The sequence below is a fragment of the Molossus molossus genome, unplaced genomic scaffold, assembly GCF_014108415.1.
Source record: "Molossus molossus isolate mMolMol1 unplaced genomic scaffold, mMolMol1.p scaffold_m16_p_9, whole genome shotgun sequence".
In the NCBI taxonomy this organism is placed as follows: domain Eukaryota; kingdom Metazoa; phylum Chordata; class Mammalia; order Chiroptera; family Molossidae; genus Molossus; species Molossus molossus.
Window position 1 is genome coordinate 79,063,416 of NW_023425403.1, and position 21,159 is coordinate 79,084,574.

The 21,159-nt window shown below is 39.1% G+C and overlaps 1 protein-coding gene across 3 annotated transcripts in view; it reads left to right on the forward strand.

Moving 5' to 3' along the window:
- Positions 1–21,159, forward strand: part of DIAPH3 (diaphanous related formin 3) — a 487,836-nt gene that overhangs the window by 345,986 nt on the left and 120,691 nt on the right. Inside the window, exon 26 of one of the 3 annotated variants that reach the window (XM_036249889.1) lies at positions 11,968–12,008. The exons of the other annotated variants lie outside the window; for them this stretch is intronic. Coding sequence (XP_036105782.1) covers positions 11,968–11,993 — 26 coding nt within the window. The 3' untranslated portion in view covers positions 11,994–12,008. Of the gene's footprint in view, positions 1–11,967; positions 12,009–21,159 lie in introns of those variants that run through there. 3 annotated transcript variants of the gene reach the window in all.

The window sequence follows — 21,159 nt, forward strand, 5'->3', positions numbered from 1 at the left end:
TTATTAGATTTAAATGTCTCATTTGGTGCAACTTCAGTCTATTAAATAAAAAAGATAATTAGCTTTTAGAAATCTGTTGTTTACCCACATGGCCAAAACGGCTCCTTTGTTTTTCATTCTGCAATTTAGAATAACTGAGCAATTAGGCCTCCATTTTAGAGGAAATGCATATTACATAAATACTACTTGGGAATGTCTGCCAGTCTCAACAGATAGCAATTAATGCGTATACTTACTTTCATAAAGGCTTTGACAATTACCCTGTCCTCTTCAGATAACATAAAACTTAGATTATTTTCCATAATTGTGCATATTCTAGTTTTATTCAGTAGTGCTTTCAGTTTTCTAGCATTATTGGCAATGGATGCACATAAATAGGCCAGTGGTTTTAATAATTTCTCTATTTAGAAGAATATAAAAAATTAAATTGCATTGGCTTTGATATATTTCTCTCTTCTTGCCCCCACCTTTTTTGGAATAGTAATACTATTACTACTACTACTACTACCAATCATAACAACAATTACTCATAATATTTCTGCCACCACCATCGATCACATGTTATTTGCCAAGCTCCACATGTGTTAATTATTGCATGTAATGCTTATAACAAACTTAAGACTATTTTTATCTAAGAACTGTTTAATTATTTTGTACATGGTCACAGATTTAGCTAGCAAAGAAGCCAATACTCAAGTTTTCTGACCAGAGGTCATATTTTTTACTACTGTGCTATTATTCCTTCACTACTGATGATTTAACCATAGTGCAGGGGAAAAGGACCAAAACTTATTTTATTGATTGGTAACTGGCACTAGACTATACCTATGTATGAAGTTGAGAATTATCTTCCCTGGAAACCTTTGGGAAGTTTTGGAAGGATTGCCAAATTAGGAAGTCTTTCCTATCCTGGTTCAGGTTCCATTTTGATTCTTTAGCTTATTCAGTGATTTGTTTATTCCAGTGCCAAGACCTAGTACCATAACATCAGACCACCCCTCTTGAAGGAGGGATTTTTCTTTTTTTTTCTTTTTTTTTTTTCATCCTCACCCGAGGACATTTTTTCCATTTTTTGTTCAGGTAGAGTGGGAGGGAGAGAGAGGAACAGAGAGAGAGAGAGAGAGAAACATCGATGTGAAAGGGACACATTGAGTGGCTGCCACCCGCACGACTGACCAGAGCCGGGGACAAACTGCAACCGTGGTACATGCCCTTAGCAGGAACCGAACCCGGGTCTCTCAGGACCGCAGGCCGACACTCCAACCGCTGAGCCAAACTGGCCAGGGCGAAGGAGGGATTTTTCTATGGTCTGAGTAGTTTGAGGCCCAACAGAGCTCAACAGTTCTGAAGAGATTGGAAATGTCTTCAGTATTTTTTATCGTTTGACCCAGAATAGAAGTTAAGGAACCAGGGACTTTAAAATATACTAGTTTGGGGAAGGGGCACGAACACCTTAGTGTGTCGTATTTGAGAACAAATGTCCACAGACATTCCACCAGTACCACCAGATCCACCATGTAAAAGTATCTTTTGTATTTTAATGTTAATTTTTTAGTTACAGTTTGCTTTCAGTAATATTTTGTATTGGTTTCAACAGTACAGCATAGTGGTTAGACAATCATATACTCTACAAAGTGTTCCCTCTGATACTTCCACTACCCATCTGACACCACACAGTTATCACAACATTATCGACGATGTGCCCTATGCTGCACTTTGCAGATCCATCACTTTTTTTTTTACTACAAATTTGTATTTTTTTTATATATAATTTTTCTTTGTTGATTTTAGAGAGAGGGGAAGGTAGAGGGAGAGAACCATCAATGAGAGAGAACATCGATTTGCTGCCTCTTGTATCCCCCCCCACTGGGGTTGGGGCCCACAACCTGGGCATGTGCCCTGACCAGGAATCAATCTGGTGACCTCTTGGTGCATGGGTCAACGCTCAACCACTGAGCCACACCATCCTGGCCCAATTTGTACTTTTTAATCTCTTCACCTCTTTTACCCAGTTCTTCAACCCTCTTCCCCTCTGGCAACCACCAGTTTGCTTTTGTGTCTATGAGTCTGTTTCAACTTTGTTCATTTATTTTGTTCTTTAGATTCAACATCTAAGTGAATCCTATGGTATTTGTCTTTCTCTAACTTTTTTCACTGAGCGTAATACCCTCTAGGTCCACCCATATTGTCACAAATGCTAAGATTTCATTCCTTTTCACAGCCGAGTAATATTCCATTGCATGTATGCACCACAGCTTTTTTATCCATTTGTCTATTAATGGGCATTTGGGTTACTTCCATAGCTTGGCTATTCTAAATAATGCTGCAGTGGGCACAGAGATGCATGTATTCTTTCAAATTAGTGTTTTGGGTTTCATTTTTTTTTTTTTTTTTTTTTATGTTAGTAAGAGACTGAGATTCCATAAGTCAGTATCAGGGGTGACTGGTGAGAACTTTTTCCAAAAGTCTCACAAATAGTTTATACAGCTTTTTACGTGTGTATAGGCATGTCTTTCACTGGAATTATACAGCTTGAATTGTGAAAACTCATTCAGAGCCCAGCCTTTGTGTGAACACTTGTCTTCTGTGTGTAGCTGTGCAAGGCTCATACATTATCCTCTGTCTTCATCCAAAAGCCCCAAAAGTGGGATATTAGGAGAGATGGGTCTCAGCCTTCTACAGCACAACATATCTTGAAACCGTGATTATTTTTTCCTCCTCCTTCTTTTTTTTTTTTTTTTACCTTGTTAAGTAATGTGTATCACTCTTGGTTAACCATCTTCATGATACATCCTCACACTTACTAGTTACTGTTTAATCCATATTTAAAAGCCATTTCAAAATGGCTTTTCATTGCCTACCTTATGAATATTATATAATAATATTATCTATATGACGAATAAAAAATAGACTCCACTTTTTGTTTAAATTTGTTTTGGAGTGGAAGATGAAATGCTAATTATCAAATTTTATGTGTGACAAAATAATTCAAATCTTTATGGTGTAGCATAGATTACTCCGAGTATTATTTATTTATAACTTCTCTGTTACCAAGCATAAATAAGTTCACCCTGTTCACATTCTTGGGCAGAAATGATACCATTCAGCTCTTTTGATGTTATTACAATTCGGAGAATGCTATAACTTTGATAACATCAGATACATCTGTTACATTACAATTGAGAACTCAATCACAGTGTCATCTTCTTTGTGTACAGCATTGAATACCGCTCCGGGCGTTGTCCCCCTAATCGGTGCTTATTTACATGGCGTATTTCAAACCTGTGGATGCTGTCTTGAGGAGCCCTCCATGCCAGATGGCCAGTTTTGTGTGGAATTGCTTGTATTTGATGGGAAATTATTCTTTTATTTTCCGAGATAGACAAGGAGTATTGTTTTATTTTCATACATAAGCATAAATCTCTCTAGCTTTTAAGAAACTTAACCACATCACTATTATCTAACACATAGTCTTTAAATACTATGTAGCTCTATGTTTTAGCATTTACCCTGAGAAACAGGGGCCTCTAGTGCCCTCCAATTGATTTAAAGCCAAAGAAAGATACACTTTTGAACCTTCTTGGCACCCTCATAGAATCTAGTCCAACACTTTTTAAAAAAATTATACTACAGTTTAAAAAAAGAGGTGAAATTTATGCCATCCCTAAAGCCCAATACTTATTGGTGCTAGTCAAAAAACTGTAACAACCAAGCAGACAAAATTGCACAAACACAGGATTGCTTAGTGCCTCAGGACAGCTAAATAAATCCACTTTATGTCTACCCCCCTTTTGCAATTAAAAAATGCAAACTGTTCTGAAAACCAGGATTTATTTCAGTAACTTTAGTGCCCAAATGCATTTGATGCCAAACCTGACCTGAACTGATAGAAGGGTCCATCAAAGGTGAATATTAATGCTGCAGAAATAATAATACGTTTAATTAGAGGATGTTGCCCCTGGTTGCTCTGGGTGTGTGAAGATTTAGAGTATATTCACCTTTTAAAATTTTCTGCAGTCTGAAAAATGGATTCCGAAGTATCTGACGCAGAGGTTATGGATAAGAGACTAGGGACCTGCACTTCTCAGGGACTGACTCTGCCTCCGTTGAACTGGTTACGCCATCCACAAGCTCAGTCAGTCATTCCTACTTCTGCACATTTATTTCCGGTGTTCTCTTTGCCATAAAAACCTATTCTCTCATTTTTAACTGAGTATAACAAAATATGATTTAGTTCAATTCTTGCATTCTTCAAAATATCTTCTTAATATGTATCCTTGATAATAGACAGTACCTTTCTTATAAACCATTGTAGTCTTATGTATGGAATAGTTCATTAATACTCACTTCATTTGCTCTGGTCTTATGCTTCTAATAGATTGTGTACATTTTTCAAGAGTATGACTTGATGCCGTCTTTTTCTTATAGAACCTAGCATTCTGTGTACACATAGTCAATACCAGAGAAGCCACTTAAGATTTGTCAAACAGTTGCTAAAAATGTAACTGGTCAAATGACATCTTTTTCATTTTGCGTTTAGTTTGGAGTATTGATATTTATGAGTAAAGAAAAATATAGATTGCACTGCAGCCCTCGAGCCAAGTTAGCCTGCACCTGTTTCTGTAAATAAACTTGTGCTAGAAAAGAGCAACACCCGATTCTTTACCTGTATTGTCTTAGCTGTTTGGTGCCAAGGCAGAGCTCAGTGGTTGGGACACTGACCGTATGCTCCACAAAGCCCAAAATATTTGCTCTCTGGTCCTTGACAGAAAGTTTGTCAACTCCTGATGTAGATCAATAATTTATAGAGATCATTCTTTGGTTTTTATAACACAGAGTTTAGTTTAAAACTAAAAAACTGCTCTGATTTTTTTCTTGTCTTCCTGTAGCCAAAGCATGCATTTGCAAAATGACTGATCTGTGTTGGGAAAATTATTGATTAAAGGTAATGGTAATTGTTAGGGAAAAATTAATCTTTCAGCACATTTCTAATAGCAGAGACTGTCTGATTTTTAGATTCTATTAATTTGAAAGGGAAAGTTTTGCAGTTGAACTTTTGAAACGCTGGCAAGCGCCTGGCTGCCGATTGTCGCAGTGACTAGTCGGAACCAGCCATTGTGCTCCTTCCTTTTATCCCTGCTTCCAGTTCCCAGGGTTTCTGGTCTATTGTTTGTATATCTTTTGAGATGAAAATATCAATGTGTCAAAAGTTCATGGGGTGAGCCAGATTTTTATTTATTTTTTATTAATAGGCTGTCTCTTTTCTCTTCCTGTTTCTGGTCATTTTGACATTAAATCCTTAAAATTGAAGGAAATCCATTCAGTGCTACTGAACTCGGTCATGGAGGTTGCTCAAAGTCTAAAGTGATTATCTTGCCTAGTGAAAAAGGAACTCAGTAGTATTTGGCTTTTGATGATGAATAAATATACCCTAGGGCAGAGTGGGAAAATTAAACAAATTGAATATTTATGTGTTACTTGAAAATGGCATAAATAGCCATTTGTGTTCAGATGAAATTAGACATTATTTTGTAATCGGATTTTAAAATATTGTTTCCTGGATAGCTTCCTTCCTCAGTATCCAGTGTTCTTCAAGAAAATTAGAAACAGCATAATATTAACAGAGTTAAACATCGAGGACAGACTTAACACAGGCGAGGATGCTCCAAGGCAGGAAGACTTTGACAGACTAGTGTAATAACAGAAAACAGAAGACTGTTTTTGGAATGAGCAATTCTTGGGAGACCATTGCCTGGCTAGAGGGAACTGTCACAATAAAACTTCCACCAATAATTATCATTAATGGGTAGAAGTGACCATTTTAATTCAATATAATCTTTTAGTGTTTATTTTTAAACTATTAGTGATATTCAGGCAAGAACTCTTGCAAAGTAGAAACATTTTTGTCAAATTATTGTTGAATCAGAGGCTCCGTCACCAACTCTCAAGAGTGTTGTATGAAGGACAACTGCATTAGGAAGCTGGATAGTTCCCCCCAAATCATTCCAACTTAGATTCTCTGACTTGCTGTTAGTTCTGAAGATTTTACATGTTTGACAGTTCCTCTTTTTAACCTAACTGCAAAGTAGCCTTCAAATGTCATAAAATCAAGAACACTTTGGTTCACGACTATCTTAATTTGGAAGCCCAGAAAGGCAGTGTTTTCATTGCACTTCACATACCTTTTTTTAAAGTATTTTTTTCTTTATTGATTTTAGAGAAATGGAAGGGAGACGGAGAGAGAGAAACATCAATGAGAGAGAACATCAATTGGTTGCTTCCTGCATGCCCTCCACTGAGGATTTGGCCCACAACCCGGGCATGTGCTCTGACCAGGAATCGAACCAGTGACCTCTTGGTGCATGGGTTGATGCTCAACCACTGAGCCACACTGGCCGGGCATTACATATCTTTTAGAAGTATTGATTCTATTGCTGTCGAATTGCAATTATGGTCCCATTTCCAATGGATATTCTTGATGCTAATTAAATTGTATTTTCTGTTGAATTCACATGGATAAAGGTATTTTTAAAAATATTTTTTAATGGAACAGAGATGTTTTTCTCTTAATAAAAGCAAAGTGCCTTTTGATACTGGTCACTCACTATTTCTTTATTTTTCATTTTTTGCATTATTTTTATTGTTGACACTATTACAGATGTCTCTATCCCCCCCTCCCTTGGCCTCCTCCACCAGGCCCCTGCACCCCTTCCCTCTGGCCATCATCACACTTGTCTGTGTGTTATGCATATATGTTCTTTGGCTAATCCCTTCACCTTCTATCATCCAGTCCCCCATTCCCCACTCCCCTCTGACAGTCACTCACTATTTCTTTAATGCATGGACTAGTTTTATTGGATAAATAACACATTAGTCAGAAAGTAAATTTAAAGTTTTGAATAGATTATTCTATCATTTTGCTGTGTACTCTAATTTTAGTAGATTAAAATATATTTACAATAATTGGAAACATTTTTAATCTTTGCCAAAAACTCTGCTGCTCACCTTCCCCATAGACGGCAGCCTTTAGAGACCATCTATGGGATCCTGAAGGACCTAGTACCAGGAAACCGGGGTTTGGGCATATCCTGCTCTGACAGACTCTTTAAATGCACAGCATTGCCGTCCGAGGAAGAGCTGGCTCCTAAATTATGGGGTTGAACATAAAATGCCTAAGGTTATATTTGGAGGCATAGTGGGGAGTTTAAGATGTGTTTCTTCGCTGCAGGAAGCTGGGAAGAAGTGTTGTTTTGCAAATCTTTTCTCTTTCCCATGAGAAAATTTCCATTTTATGGTTGGCACCATCCTATTCCTAAAACATTGCACTGTGATGTAATAGAACCAGAATAATTACTCAGTCACCATTCATCAAGTCTCAAAGGGAGAAGGGAAGAGGAGAAGGGAGAAATATCTCCAACAGTGGGGAGCATTGTCAGAATCTGAGGAACTCTTAAAGATATAAAAATTTCCATCTGAGTGTTGCAGTTTAGCTAACCAAGGCTTAGAGTGTGCGGGCATGCTTTTAACCTGCTCCAATTTGAGGTCAGTTAATTTTGAAAATAGAAATCAAAAGTTTTGAGAATTTAAAGATCCTCCTAGAAACTTATCAGAGACCTCTTTGGCATAAAGATTTATTAAATGATATTCATCTTTTATAAATTCCAAAAAAAAAAAAAAGAGAAGAAAATGACATGAAACATCTGTAGTTATTTTAAATATTTCAGTTAATGTTCTGACTCGGCTATAAAAAGTTTGCTTACTTATACATGAAAATTAAACATACCATTATTTTTCAATGAATAAATCTTACAAAAATAAAATTCATTTATACAAAATTAGCCATGTTTAAAAAATAAATCTTTTTTTGAGCTGCTGGTTTTAATATAGTATCTTTCCACAGCAGGTGTTCAATAAGCACTTATAAAGTATTTATGGAATTCATGTCTGTGGAACAAAAATTCCTTAATTTGTACATATTCTATTTGAGTAGACTCCCTGAAAAGTAAATTGGCCCAGTCCTGGGACAAGATATGGCATCTGTCAAATTTGTTTTATGTCCTCTTATGCAATTGGTAACAAATAGGTATTTCACAGTCATGACAGCAAACTCAGGTGTGCAAAGATGTAACTACTTCTATAAATGCCATTTAATGTCTGACTCTGAACAGTGTAAAAAAAAAAAATCCAGTTTTCTCCTCCTCTCCCTCTCCCTCCCTCTGATTTAACTCAGTAATTTCTGTGTGGAATTCAGTTATTTATATTGGAAATTCCCTTCCTATTTCTCTTCTTCTTTTCCTTCTCCCTAAAATGAACCCCAAGCTTGAAGGCCGGCTTGGGGCTCACTTCTAAGGGCGTGCCCTCTTCTAGGTTCACCCTTTCTGGGCCTGAAGCAGCCTCTCTACTTTGCCATGATTCCTCCAGTCCACTTCTGAAAAGGGGATGTCTGTTTTGCTCTTGACTCGTAACCTGGGAGATCTGTTAGATTTTTCTTAGATATCATCTCTGTCCCTGACATTGATGAGCCTCAAAAATGTATGCGTGTTCTTCACTTGAATTTGCACTTTCTCTGTGCAGACTTCTCCCCAGCCTGTGCCCGAAGGAAGGGGGAGGGAGAGGTCTGCAGCCTGCTGGCCCCGCTCAGCTGCGCATGATACATCTGCATGGACATCATCAGTGCATCTGCCACTCTCCAAGTTCTGGAAGCTGGGCACAAGACACTCCCACTCTTGGATTCCACTCCCTGGGGCTCCGTGGGAATCCCCCGGAATGAGGAGCTGTGTGCAGGACTCCTACACTGGTGGAATTTCCTCCCTTCCCGCTCTCTGCCACCAGCTAGGGTCACCCTTTCCACTTGTAATCCAAGAATGCAGTGTGCATTCTTTCCTATGCAGATAGTTTCTGTATTGTGTATGATCCGTCTGCTTTCCCATTAGGAAGGGAGGGTGAGTTGGCACCTGAGTAGTAGTGCTCAGACCTTGACTGGTCCTTTGAAACGCAGAATCTTGAATTAGGTGGATACCAATCGAACACAGCTAAATGATCCAGGGCTTCCATGCTTGGATGAGTAAATTAAGACACAGAAGCATGAAATGGCCAGCAACAAATAACGTAGCATCCTTGGAGTGATCTTTGGGTAGAGCTGTAGGAAGAGATGAGGCTAAATTGGAAGGTGGGAGAGTGCTCTGTTTAGGGGTTTTGCTCCGTGCTGTAGGCACACCCCAAGGGCCTTCAGCAGAGCAGTGATGTCGTCTTTGAGAGAGATGACTTGGATGCTAAAACTGCAGTGGGTTAGAGGAGGTGGGGAGAGCAGAAGGAATGAGACCAATTAGGAGACTGCTGCAATTCTGCAGGACAGAAATGCCAAAGGCCTGAATAAGGATGTCCTGAGAAAGAAGACAGGGTAGATTTGAAAGGCAGTTTTGAAGTAGTCCCAATGGGTTTTGTAGCTGATTGGATGTGGGGAGAACAGTCCCAATGGGCTTTGTAGCTGATTGGATGTGGGGAGGATGGGAGAAACATTCATGATGGGTGGATAATATCTATACCAGCTTTCGGATACATATATTTTGCATCTCCAATTTTACATCTGGGGGATAATTGATCAACTGAAAGGGGCCTGGCATAGAGTATGAAACACAACTGCACATACGTGTTAGCTTTTTTCTTAAAGGAAAAAACCTTTGTTAACAAAGATATTTTAGGCATTCTTTTGTCACTGGATATTAGAAACCAAATCACGTTTGCTCGTGAGGGTAAGCTGGAGTTGGCCCCTCCTGGAGAGTGAGGCTGGGATACGGGAAAGGTAAGACAGAAATACACCCCATCACCCAGCTGTGGGAGAACCTTCCAGTAGCGGTGGAATCGGCCCAGCCTTCGGGCTCTGGAATTCTTGTTGTGGAACTTGCTTTCGTGTTTGTTTCCCTGGCACATGTGATATGTTCTAGTCAGTACTTTGTTCTTCTTGAAGGCATTAATCACACCTTACCGAGCATCCCAAAAGGATTTCCAAGACTGTGTTATTTGCTCTTGTGATTTTAAATTTCTAACAAAAAGTTTATAACTTTTTTATTGAAAAATTCTTAATGGAATTATTACAGTAATGAGGGAAAGAAAATCTTTTCTATCAAAATGTTTCCTTCATTCAACAAATATCTATTGAGGATAGTTCCTGGGGATAGAGCAGAAAACAAAACAAACTTCTCTGCCCTTGTGGGCTAAACCTGATGGAGAAGACAAACAGCATTTAAGGTAAATATATAGTGTTAGAATTTAGTAAGTTTTAAGGAGAATAAAATAAAGCAAGGATGGGAGGATAGGAATTGTGATAAGAAGTGACATTTTAGGTAACAGTTTTTTTCACTTGCGAAAATTCTCGATGTCTTGGACAGCATTGTTATGCTCTTGGAATACAAGCAGTGCTGGGTAGCATTGAGTGGTCTGTTAGGTAGGTAAAAAGCATGTGGTGTTAGAGCCTAAGCAGTCAGAATTTGTTTAGGTCCTCGTTCACTCATTCTATAGCACTGTCCTGTATTAAAAACTATATTATTATAAGGTACTTTTAATTTCGCAGTAAATGTGAGTCTCCATCCACGTGCAATTTTTGTTTTTTGGGTGTTTTTTCTTTTTGTCATTGTTTTTGCTTTCTATTCGACTATAGGACAAATTTATTTGAAAGTTAACCTGTTTGGAATATTTTCCCCAGTGTATTTTTGATCAGTGAAAGAGAAATGGGTTTAGAAAAAGTTTATGATATGTGGGACTTAGGGGAATGCATATGTATGCAGGTATGTATGTATGTTTATGAACACACCTTTTCATTAATGACTTGTCTCTTATGTCAATTACTAGTTTGCTATCTATGCTTTCTTAATTATTTGAATGAAATAAGTTTAGTATTATGTAAAACAGAAATAAATGTGTCATATATAACAGAATTAGGTGAACTTTTTACAGATTGACAACTTCTAATTTTCCCAGATAAATACCTGATTAGCACTTCAGTCTGTTAAGAGTAGGGCTCATTAACATGCATAAACTAGTAGGCTGATGTAGTCCTAATGAGTCTTTAATGTGTGACATAGTGTAGCTCCTTAGTCTTGTAATAAAAGTTAGAGTGGCCTCCAGTGATCAACAGGGTTCTGAGTTCAGTTTAACCTGGATAAAACCTTTATCCATAACAACTGTCATTAGGAATGACTAGCATTTCACTAATTAGCTCATCATTTATAACCCATGAGCTTCTCACAGATGGTAAATGTTTATAAACACCCACAGATGTGTGCACAGCTGACTCTCAGTTATCCGCAGAACTAGGGACATCGATAATTTAGATTCTCTCACAATGTGTGAACCTCTCATTTTAGCTAGTTTCCATCTTTTTTCTCTTTGGACGTTTTACCACAGCTGTTAATCTAATTTCAGCTTCTCCTCTTATTGATGCACACACCCTGGTGAGAACACTGATATGTACATATGTGGTCACAAGATGGCTGGCCAGAGGATGAAAATAGGAAACACAAACTAAGATAAATATACTGAGCAATGGAGAACTGTTCGTATTGTTTGCAGCTACATGTCTAATAACAAGTTTCAAGTTGTGAAACCACAGCAAGCCACCCACTTCAACTAACCTCTCAGGATCAGAAGAGAAAATCTCCTTATATTTGAGAGGAAGGAAGGGACACCATTTCTCGTGGAGTCTGGTCCTCTGTTAACAATCATTTCTTTTCAGATAATGTTCTCCGTAATTTAATACCCAGTTTGTCATTGTAATGTCAGCCTACCTACTGTCTCATACTGAATGCAGTTGAGCTGTAAATATGATAAACCAAGTGCCATGAAGTTAACTTCTTTGTCTTATTTTCTTTGGTCTAAAGAGTCTTGGGTTTTGCTCTTGTCTTGCGGTTTCTTTGTCTAAAACTTTCATTCATTCTCCTTTGTGCACTGGGCTGTGCTTCACTTATCCAGGCCGTTTGAAAGGCAATATTTGGTAGAGGGCACCCGGAGCCAGGAACCATGTGGAGGTAGCTGCGGTCCACAGACCATTTGCAGAATGAACTTGGGAGAGCATCCTTTCTGTTGCCCGGTAACCTACAGAATGTCCACTTGTCAGGCTGAGGCAATCATAAGCTAATCCAAGTTGTTTTTCAGCATTTCCGTACTGGAGGAACACTTCTTTATTTCAGCTTATTGGAAAGAAAATTTAAGCATCCCATAACAACATGTTATAAACAAATATTCCAAGGTGTTATAAAGAAGAAATTTAATAGTGGATTGAGTAGAAGTCAAAATTATTGTCAAGAACTTGAATGGTAGAAGAATGGCACTGAAGAAAAAATCTTGCACCGCTGGAGCTATCGAATAGATCTGTAACTTTTCAGATAAATGATACATTAGTTTATATTGTTTTTCATTGAGGATTTAAAAAAATTTTTTTCTTTATTGATTTTTAGAGAGAAAGGAAGGGAGAGGGAGATAGAAATATTGATGAGAGAGAACATCAGTTGGCCATCTCCTGCATGCCTCTCACTGGGGTTGGGCCCACAATCTAGGCATGTGCCCTGACCGGGAATTGAACTGGTGACCTCTTGGTGCATGGGTTGACGCTGAACCATTGAGCCACACCAGCTGGGCCTTGAGGAGAATTTTTAAGTGCTACCAGGTTATATAAGAATCTTATTCGATACTTCCGCAGGAAGTAAAGCTACAGGGAGCTTAGTGTGTTGAGATACAGAGATTCTTCTATGCCTGCTTGCCTTCTGGCTTGAACAGGTAGAGCCGTTTACTGAGATAGGGAATGCTGGAGGAGGGAGAAGTTTGAGGGGGATGGTGATGAATTCAGTTTTGTAGATGTTACATTTGAGGTACCTGTAGGACACCTGAGTAATGTGAAACGAGTGATTGGGCCAGGGTGACCAACTCGTCCTAGTTTGCCCAAGACTTTCCTGCTTTTAGCACTGGAAGTCCTGTGTTCCAAGGAGACCACTTAGTCATTGGCAAACAGGGACTGCTGGTCACTGCAGTCAAGGCCCAGGAGTAGAGCTTGTGCTGGTGATAATAAACCTGGTGTTCCCAGCATACAAAGCTATGGGAATTAATGGGTGGCTGATGGAGAATGTGAGGAGTGGGGTGACTGTGCACAGAGGAGGAGGAGCCAGGAAGAGAGCTTGAAAAGGTGTCACCATGGAAAGTGACAGGGGAACCACAATATTCTTGTATTGTGAGACCCAGGGAAGAGACCATTTCAAAGCAGAAGATGTGGGACATTGTCAAATGCTGCCAAGTGATCACATAACAGACTGACAATTGTCCCATTGACCTCAGCTTACAGGAGAGGGTAGAGGGTTGATAAGTGAGTATGGGAAATGAGACAGGTGTAGGAAAAGGGTTCTAATGAGAGGAAATTGAAGGAGTCAGGGAGGACAAACTAGGTGTTTTGGTTTGTTTACATGTAGATTGGGAGGAATAAGAAAGGAGACGTTGGGAGAGAAGAGCGAGGTCCAAGGGCAGCAGGGCAGAGTGCAGAGGGTCAGATCCTCGCAAGGGTGGAGGAAAGGTCTTGGAAAGCAGCAGCCTGGCTGTGCTATTGTGATGGGTGGGAAGGAGGGAAAGGCTGATTTTAGATTTGATGCTAGGAAGTGAAGGGTGTTTCATCAGGTAGCCCCTATTCTCTACCTGAAATGGAGGCAGTCCTCCGCTGAGGCCGGGCGGCAGTGGTTGAGAGGCTTGAGGGGAGTGAGGAAGCACTGAAACAGCCTCTTTGGAAGTGGGAGGGATAGCCTCCTGGTGTGGAATGTTGGATGGTATTAAGAAACCAATTGATGTCTGCAACTGTGATCCTGCAGAATTATTTTTCACCAGTACTACTTAGCAGCTGATGTAGTGACAAGAAGGCGGAATATGCGTTCATTTATGTTTCACCAGGCCTCTGAGAAAGAACATCAGTGGAGCCTGGCCAGTGTGGCTCAGTGGTTGAGCATCAACCCATGCAACAAGAAGTTGCAGGTTTGATTCCCGGTCAGGGCACATGCCCAGGTTGTGGGCCAAATCTCCAGTGGAGGGGCATGCAGGAGGCAGCCAGTTGATATTCTTTCTCATCGATGTTTCTATCTCTTTCTCCCTCTTCCTGCCTCTCTCTCAAATATCAATAAGGAAAAAAAGTTTTTTAAAGAACATCACTGGAGGAGGGAAGTAAGATACTGGCTTGTTAGCCATCAATGTGATGAACCACACGGTGTAAGCTAGATAGGCAAGAAAATGGAGCAGGGCATTGGAGATTTCCATGGACAAATGTCAGGACTAATGAGAGAGAAGGAAGGGGAAAGGGACGAACCTGGACAGGAGTCAGAGAATTGCTTGTAGGAATTTAAGTTATAGGAAGTAAAATAAAACAATTGCGGGTGATGGCCAAGTTCAGATTATGGACACGAGTGAGTCATAGAAAGTAGAGAGAAAACATTGGTCCCTGGAAATGAGGGAGGTCAAAGAACTGAGAGGATTTGCTGTTGGATTAATTGTTCACGTAGAATTGAATTAATGCAGGACTTGACTTGAAGGAAGACTGAATCAGATGGCCAAGTCTGTTTTTAATAAGAAGTGAGATCAGTGTATTATTAGATGACATTGACCTAGAAGAATGGCGGAGGTATAACCGAATGGTGTGTGTCTGAAAAGAACGTGCTTTTTACTTGGGGGGGTGGGGAGGGGCGGATAACCTGATGCAGCAGTAAAGATCGGGAGAAGACAGAAACTCCCCCCTCGCCCTTACCCGCAGGCCTTGTATGAGAGCTACTAGAAGGGGCAGTGGACATCATTTCTCCAGCTTTCAGGCAGAGCCTGTTTTCAACTAAAATAGTGAAAGGAATGTTCACTGAAAACATTGAGATAGTACAGAAGTCGTTTATGCTAATAAGTGCTGGAGGAAATAAAAACCAGGTGTTTGAGAATGATAGTGAGACTGGTTGGCAGGCCTCGAGATTTCAGCCCGTGCAGGCATGCCTCAGCGATGTTGGGGGTTCGCTGCAGACCACCACAATAAAGCAAGTCACACAGATTGTTTTGGTTTCTTAGTGCATATAAAAGCTATGGCTACACTATGCTATCATCTATTAAGTGCAATAGCATTATATCTAGAAATACAATATACCTAACTTAAGTAAAAAATACTTTATTGTTAAAAAATGTTAACCATCAGTTGAGCCTTCAGCGAGTTGTAATGTTTTTGCTGGTTGAGGGTCTTGCCTTGATGTTGATGAAAGCACAGTATCTGCAAATAAAATGAAGCATAATAAACAAGGTATGCTGCATAGGGGGAACCAGGAGGCCATTGCAGACTGAAGAGTCTTGTATTTTCAGATGCTCCTGGTCCTCGGAGAGAGATGTTTCTGGCCTTTCTATGACAATCTCATTGCCAGGTTTTGAGGAGAGGAATCTGGCCCCCATGCATTTGAGGAAACCTAACCTGTGCTTGTTGGTTAAGTGCCTAGCTATGAAAGCCATCGATTGTCTTTTTGTACCAGGAAGCATTTACTAAAATACCTTTATGTACAAGTCAGCAAAGCTAAGGACCTGAACACTTCTCAGTTATCATATACCACTCTGTATGAGGAGTCTACTAACAGAATGTGAGCTTTATTTTCTTTCATTTTTTATCCTCACCTGAGAACATTTTTCCATTTTTTGTTCGGGGGGGGGGGGGAGAGAGAGAGAGAAACATCAATATGAAAGGGACACATCGAGTGGTTGCCACCCACATGACCCAACCAGGGCCGGGGACAAACTGCAACTGAGGCATGTGCCCTCAATGGGAACTGGACCCGGGTTACTCTGGACGTCAGGCTGACGCTCCAACTGCCGAGCCAAACTGACCAGGGCAGAATGTGAGCTTTAGAATCCAAAAGATACTGATTCAAATCTCCATCTGCTGCCGACCCTTTGTAGGGCTGTGGGCACGTCACCTTACATCCTTGGCCTCCAGGTTTCCTGGCTTAGTATGGATCTGATCGTAGCTACCTTGCAGAGTTCAAGTGAGAATTAGATTAGAAAATGTAGGTACCTCAGACCCTAGCAAACAGGCACTCGATCAAAGTGATGGTTCTTCATATATCTTAATGCAAATTTAGATTTTTGTTCTTTTTCTCATGCATTCCTCTTTTATAAATAAAATTGTTCTCAAACTCAGTTTTTATTTGGGGGCTTCTGCATTCATTTTGTCAGCTTTATGTAGTGGAGAGAAAAGTCTTCCATTTTTCTCTTGAGAGTTCAGCACATTTTTGCCTTCAGTTTCTTTGCAGTTGTTAATGAGTTCGTGGAAAGTTCAGTTGTCTCCCATTTTCATTTCTTTTCTGTGTTATTTGCTTTCTCCGGAAGCATATGCCAGTTCCTTTTCTTACTTTCCACTCATTCAGATTTGCCTTATTATTTTTGCTGACTTCCTTTCTTTCAAAAATATGTTGCTGTTATTCTAAGCATTTCAAATTTCTTCAATTTGTAATATTAATGCCACAATTTTTGCATCTGATTGGGAAGGGGTGGGAGGGAATGCCATATTTGTGCAGAATAAATCTGTATTCCCCTTTGAAATGATCTGAAAAATAATGAACACTTAATACTTTGAACCACAAATTTATATTAGAAATGAACCCAGAACTTGAATGTAATAAGATTACTTTGGGCAGAGTCAGTAGCAGTGAGGTGGTGCTTCACTACAAGCATTCTTGGTACCCAAATGCTAATCCACACATTTCTAATTAAAGTACAGATAAAACAGTTCAGAAATATAAGTACAAATACGGTATCAAAGAATAACCCCTAAAGTGATCACTGAGCAGCCATACCTTGAACGAGCCTACTGCCTCTTTACTGGGAAGTTTCATAGCAGTCTGCTTTCTTTTTGGAACATTCGTCATAGATTATGTGTTGAAATCACCCTGAGACTGTAAGTCCCATGAGAACAGGGCCGAGGCTGTTTTCTGTGCCTGACACATATTCCTAGTGCACACTTGTAGGATTTAATTACAGACTTTATAGTTTCATATTTCCAACTACTTGGACAAAACCATTCGACTATTCTGTTAGCACCTCCAGATCAATTCATCTAACACTTAACATCATGTTCCACGTAAAGCCTGATTTTCATGTTCTTATTCTGGGTTAATGATACCGCCATTTCCCCAGTCACCCGGGGTTGACACCTTCACACTATGTCAGCTTTAATCAGAGTGAAGTACAATCTGATTATTTCACACCTTTCAAATACATTCCAGGGCAGTTTTCAGCCTTGAATCCAAGCTCCGTCGGCCTCCCTTCCTGACCTTTTCGCCCCTTCCTCCCGTGTGCTCCATATGCTGCTGTCAGAGCTTGAGTATTGGTGTCCCCATGGGCGCCTGTCACTGTCCCAGGTACCACTCACTGAGGGCGGCTCCTCGTGGCCGCAAGTCCATTCATCTCAACTGCTCCTGAGAGAAGGTTCCTGTAAAGTCGCTACTTCCCTAGTTCACCCTCCCCTCTTTTGGATTCTTGGTATTGAATTAAGCATTTTCATTGTCTGTACCTGAAATCATTTCTATTTTTCAAAACTTTATGAGAAACAAAGGCATGAAAAATCTTCTTCACAAATTTTTACCTATATGTAACAATTCTAAAGCAACTCTAAAACATATCCTAATATATTTTCAACAGGAAGTAAGTGGTTGCCAAGCTTCAGCACTGCCAGGCGTATGTCTCAGAGTGAAGTGAAGTTCTGGTGGGCGACAAGTGCTGCGGCTTCTGGGACGGGTGGTGGTGTGCCCTGTAATTGACCTTTTCCTCTCTGAATTCCTCTTTGATTAGAGGGTTGTGGGTGTTCACTGTGTGTGAGAGTCACATCCTGTTCAATGTCATTATCACTTCACATCTACACATATATTTAAATAGATACATTTTCCCCCTGACATTCTGTGCTTTTGCAACTGAAGGCACCCTCGACCTTATGTGACTCCCAGGAACAACTTGGCAGCTCATTTTTTGCCAGTGAGTCGAGGCTGGTTTTTAAATGTGGCTGTATTTAGTGATCGTTAGGGTAGGTCACCAGGAACAAGCAGATAGATCCGGGCACTTCAATACTTACATGGGAGACATGTTAACAGTCTTTAACACAGAAAGAATTTAGTAAGTAATGCCTTTCTTCAGTACCATATGGTGGAGTAGTTGCTAACTAAGCAGGAAGTCAGAAAACATATCCTTTGCTTTGTAGCTAATAGCTATGAGGGGTCATAGAAAGGTCTGTGTCCAGCGTCCCATTGATAAAATAAGTGACTAGCTTTTCTCACTTTTGATATTTTAGAGGTGGTCTATATCAACAATTTAGATATGCTTCATTATTTTTTCACATCTCAACATATTTTAGTATATAAATATCATAGTTTATTTGGTCTATCTCTTACAGATGGGGTTTTAGGTCGTTTTCAATCCTGTTATTATAAACAACACTGTAATGAACATCCTTGTACATATGCCCTTGCATACATATGAGTTATAAGCAAAATAATTTTCTTTAAGATATTACTTTATCAAATGGTATATTCAATTTTATTTTGGATACAGATTGCTAGATTGCATTCCAAAGAGGTTGCATCTGTTTTATATTTTCATCAACAATGTGTGGAATGACCTGTTTTCTAACCTGTATCACTGTTCTAAATTTTTAATATTGTTATGCTGATAGGTGAAAAAAGATCTCTCAATGCATTTGGCATGTCTTTAATTATGAGTAAGGTTAAGGATTATATTCTTTGTATAAAAGTCTCATTTATTTTTATGATGGGTTTTCTGAACATATTGATTTGGGGGGGGGCCTTTTGTTGTTGTTTTGTTTTTAATTTCCTGGCCATCTTCTTACTGAGCCATAATGTTCTTTATTTTTTAAAAATCAGTCTTAGAGAATACCTACATGTCTAATATTTTTTCTCGTTTTTCCTTTCATTGTTTATGTGTACAATTTGTTCTTATTATTCTTTTGATTTGTAGATATTTAGTATAATACAATCTGTGTAACCTTTGGGTAATTAGATTTTTCTTAAGAAGATCTTTTTATTCCACAACTATTGAAAAATATACTTTTCCATATTGTCTGCTATACTTTTGCCATTTAGTATTTTAATGTTGAAATATTTGATCCACTTGGAATTTATTTTGGTGTGAATAGCAGCGTGGGATTCAAATAAATTACCACCAACCCAGCAGTTATTGAATATTTTTTATTATGTATCATGAATTGAGTTTTCATGTGTATTGGATGTTAATTATCAAAAGCAGTATATACTATGCATTATTTTCCAAGCTTATTTGACCACAGAACCACTCCACTTTTCCCACAATACGTGCGTGTGCGCGCGCGCGCACACACACACACACACACACACGAGCTTCTCGTGGGACGAGCTTTCTGTGGTATATACTTTGGGAAATTCTGTTTATCTTGTTGAAGTTTTGTTTTTATTTTTTAAATATGGGATGTCTTTTGAATACAATCTAAGTTTTTGCTAAAATATTTTATGACAAACTAATTCATTGATTATATGGATACTTTTACATCTTGTGCCTTAAGGATGTTTACATTCCAAAAGTAATTTTATAATTTTTTGAGAGGAGAAGTAAATGAACAGACAACTTATTTTTAGAATTTTGCCCATTGTTTACATTAGTTTTTTAAATGAAAGAACTTTAATAAAAGATTCCAGAAGAAGGAAAGTTCTATATCTTCATGAGTTAACCTGTGTATGATGCCAGAATCATTTTCTTACAACAGAATCAAAATCAAAAGAAATTTGAAAAATTAAAATTAATAACAATATAGTATGATTTGTAACAGTGTATTTATATCACCACTTTTTTCTGGTTGTTTATATAATTAAAATAGTACAATGCTTTATACATCACATCCAATAATGGGTTTTTTTTTTTAAGACTAGAGAATTTATATAAGAAAAATCTTTTATGTTAGTATCTCTATAACTCTGTTTACTGTAAGGCATGAAATTATATTCTAACTTCTATATAATATAACAAATAGTATGAAAACTATTATTTTATATTCAAATATACCTGTAAAATATTTTTCACTCAAGCTTTGAAAACACAGCCTTATATCGCAACTGAAAGAATAATCCTGTTGACTGTGCTGAGAATTAAAAGGTGATCGTCACAGGTCCAAGCATATTCAAGACAGCAGGAAGAGGGTAGCAATATGTGACAGTCATCACAGCTCCAGTAGATATTTAAGAGAAGAAGAAGAGGGAGAGAAGTTATTGATCAATGACTCTTCTTTTTTATTTATTTATTTATTTATTTATAATTCTTTGTTGATTTTAGAGAGAGAGGAAGTGAGAGGGAGGGAGAGAGAAACATTGATGAGAGAGAACATAGATCGACCACCTCCTGGATGCCCCCCACTGGGGATTTGGCCCACAACCAGTGACCTCGGTGCATGGGTCGACGCTTAACCACTGAGCCACCCCGGCCAGACTGATCTATGCCTCTCCTATGCCTAGAAACACCATAGCAGATGTCCACCTTTGCTTTACTGGCCAGAAATGCTATTACATGCTCTCCACCCTCCACCACAGCTTCGCTGCAAGGGAGCCTCAAAATGAGGTTTTCATTTTTCCAGCCTCTGTAGTGGAAGTAGATAAGAGAGTGGACATGTTGCCCTGGCCGGTTTGGCTCAGCGGTTAGAGCGTCGGCCTGCGGTCCTGAGAGACCCGGGTTCGGTTCCCGCTAAGGGCACGTACCTCGGTTGCAGTTTGTCCCCGGCCTGGTCGGTTGTGTGGGTGGCAGCCACTCGATGTGTTCCTTTCACATAGATGTTTCTCTCTCTCTGTTCTTCTCTCTCCCTCCCACTCTACCTGAACAAAAGATGGAAAAATGTCTTCGGGTGAGGATTAAAAAAAAAAGAGAGTGGACATGTTACATTGGCCAGTCAGCAACATGTGCCATGTTAGTGAAAAAGAATGGTCATCATAATATTAAAAATAGTAGCTCATGTTTATTGAGGCCTCACCACGTGTGAGGCACTATTCTAAGCTCTGTACGTACATTAACTTACTTAATCCTCACAACTGCTTTGGAGGTAGATGCTTTTATTATGTCCATCTTATAGGTAAGGAAATGGCACACAGCTGG